Source organism: Microtus ochrogaster, linkage group LG5 (genome assembly GCF_000317375.1).
Source record: "Microtus ochrogaster isolate Prairie Vole_2 linkage group LG5, MicOch1.0, whole genome shotgun sequence".
Classification (NCBI taxonomy): domain Eukaryota; kingdom Metazoa; phylum Chordata; class Mammalia; order Rodentia; family Cricetidae; genus Microtus; species Microtus ochrogaster.
In genome coordinates, this window is record NC_022031.1 from 42,375,906 (window position 1) to 42,378,255 (window position 2,350).

Here is a 2,350-nt window from a genome sequence, read left to right on the forward strand (position 1 = left end):
CTTATGAGTCAGTCCCTTTCATTTGTAAGTGGGTTAGGTGCTTTTATTATTTGCTACCCACTAATAAAGATAACCAGAGGGGGAAAAAACCTATGGGATTAATTATTCATGCGTTAAGTAAAAAAAAAATCTCTTGAGATCTTATGCAAGACACACACTAGATCAGGAAAAGTAAAGTAGGGGGAGGGGCATCATCTTGGCATTAGTCTGTAACGCCGGCGGTGGGGGGGGGGGAGTGGGGAGCTGAAGAGACTAGAGGGCTAAAGCAGGAGGGCTCCAAGTTCCAGTCTAGACTGGTTTACATATAACGAGATCCTGTCTTTAAAACCCAAAGGTGGGTGAGGTGAATGGTTAAGAGCCTTGCTGCTCTTTGCAGAGGAAGGGGTTCTGTTCCCAGCACCCACATCAAGCAATTCGCAACCACCTGTAACTCCAGTTTCAAGGGATTAGAGGCCCCTCTTCTGGGCTCCAAGAAACACAGCATTCGCTTGGAGCGGAGCACGTACTCGCAGGCTCACACGTAAATCTTTAAAAAGGACATGGCTTATCTGTAGAGTACTTGCCTAGGAAGTACAAGGTCTTTGGGGCGGGGGTGAGGTGGGGGCAGGCACCGGACATTTTGGGTGTGACAAGACCCTTGAAGTCTCCCAGAGTCAATCGCATTTGAAGCTGGCCAGTCAGTCTCTGCGGCTTCAGTGCACTTGAGCCAGGGAAGCTGAGGGCTGCTGGATCTGGAGCCCCAGAGAGCAGGCCGGGGAGAGCCAGCCTGTTCATGCTCTGGCAAGTTGAGGACTTGCTCAAGTGTGTCCTAGCTGCAGCCAAGGTGGAGTTTCAGACCCCATCTCTAACCCCCACGGATTCCCTTCCTAGCAGGATCTAACTCTTGGGAAGTGACTCCGAAGCAATTTACCAATCGATACTAGAGGCCGGCTGATTTCTACTACCGAGCTTTATTTAATTTCGAGTTCAAATCACACAGAAAATAAAATTTTCTCCTTAAAAGGCTCTGCGGAAAAATGCTGTCGGTGCCATGCGGCCGCCTCCGTGGCTGTGTTTGTGTCTGAAGAAAGGACTAGTCTGACAGGAAGAATTACAAATCTGGAGCTCATTTTGGCGTCCCCGAGGGAAGGTGGGTGGAGCGTCTCACAGTAAATTAGGAATTCAGAATGAAAGCGGAGCTGAGTTTATTTGGGTTTTTAGTGACACCTCGAAATTATTACACAGGCGTGTCGGAGACAGCTCAAAGTACCTTCGCCCCGGGGCGGGATGCTCGGTAGGGCAGTGCCCCCCTCCTTCGAACCCCGTGGGACTCTCCGCTTCCCTGCGGGGTCAGGAAGGGTGGGAGGGAAGGAGGGCGGCTGGGATCCCCAGTCTGGGTTTGTTAATGCTGCAGAGAGGCGGAGGCCAATCGGGGGTGTGTCTGGGCTCCGCCTCGGGTATCCGGATCTGGGATCCGACTTTCGGACTGGAATTTGAGGAGGGAGCGACAAGGTCTGGGGCGGACGTGGAGAGCAGGAAGAAATCGGGTTATCTTACTGGGAGGCTGGAAGTTGGGGCATTGGTCCAGGCAAGGGAAGTTGTACGGCGGACGGTACTGAGGGTCTGAGTGGCGAGAGTTGGGCTTTGCTGGAGCAGGGCTGTACGGGGGAAGTCAGGGTGGGGTTGGGGTAGAAGAAAAGAGCGTGCAACGGTCACAAGCTTTCCCTGAGCCACTCGCACAGGCACACCCTGCGCTCAGCAGGGACCGCGGGCTCCGTCTCGCGCGCTGGCTGGACCCTGCCCCCACCCGCCGGTAGAGCGCGAGCCGCCCCGCTGCGGCTGGAGTAGGGGCGCCCAGCGGTGCGGGGGCGTGGCCAGAGGCCCAGCAGTGCGGAGGCGTGGCTAGAAGCCGAAGCCCGCGGCCGCCCATTGGCCACCCAGAGGCCCCGCGGGCGGGGCTCTCGGCTGGGTCCCTCTAGGGCGCTCTCGGGCGGCGGGGGAGGCGGGGTCGGCGGGAGCCGGGCAGCCAATGGGCGCGCGTCCCTCGAGCAGTTACAAAGGGCCGGAGCGAGGCCGCGGCGGCGGCGGGGAGGTGGGGCGAGGCGAGGCTTGCTGAAGAGAAGCTGCGGCCGGGGCCGGGCCGGGCCACAAACGGTGCCGGCGGGACCATGGAGGCGGCGGCTGCTGCTCCGCGACGCCGGCTGCTTCTGATCGTGTTGGTGTTGGTGGCGGCGGCGACGCTGCTACCGGGGACGAAGGGTGAGCGGCGGGCGGGCGCCTGCGGGGCGCGCGGGCCGGGCCCGGCCTCTGGCTCGCTTCTGCTCTTTCTCAAACATGGCGCGGGGCCGGGGGCGCAGGTGGCGGCGCCCGG

At 59.4% G+C, this 2,350-nt stretch overlaps 1 protein-coding gene across 2 annotated transcripts in view; it reads left to right on the plus strand.

Annotated features, from left to right (window-relative positions):
• The first annotated feature begins 2,062 nt into the window (after positions 1–2,062).
• Tgfbr1 (transforming growth factor beta receptor 1) overlaps positions 2,063–2,350 on the plus strand; it is a 53,791-nt gene continuing 53,503 nt past the window's right edge. For both annotated transcript variants that reach the window (XM_005362155.3, XM_005362156.2), the window contains exon 1: positions 2,063–2,238. In XM_005362155.3, coding sequence (XP_005362212.1) covers positions 2,148–2,238 — 91 coding nt within the window. In that variant the 5' untranslated portion in view covers positions 2,063–2,147. The remainder of the gene's footprint in view (positions 2,239–2,350) is intronic.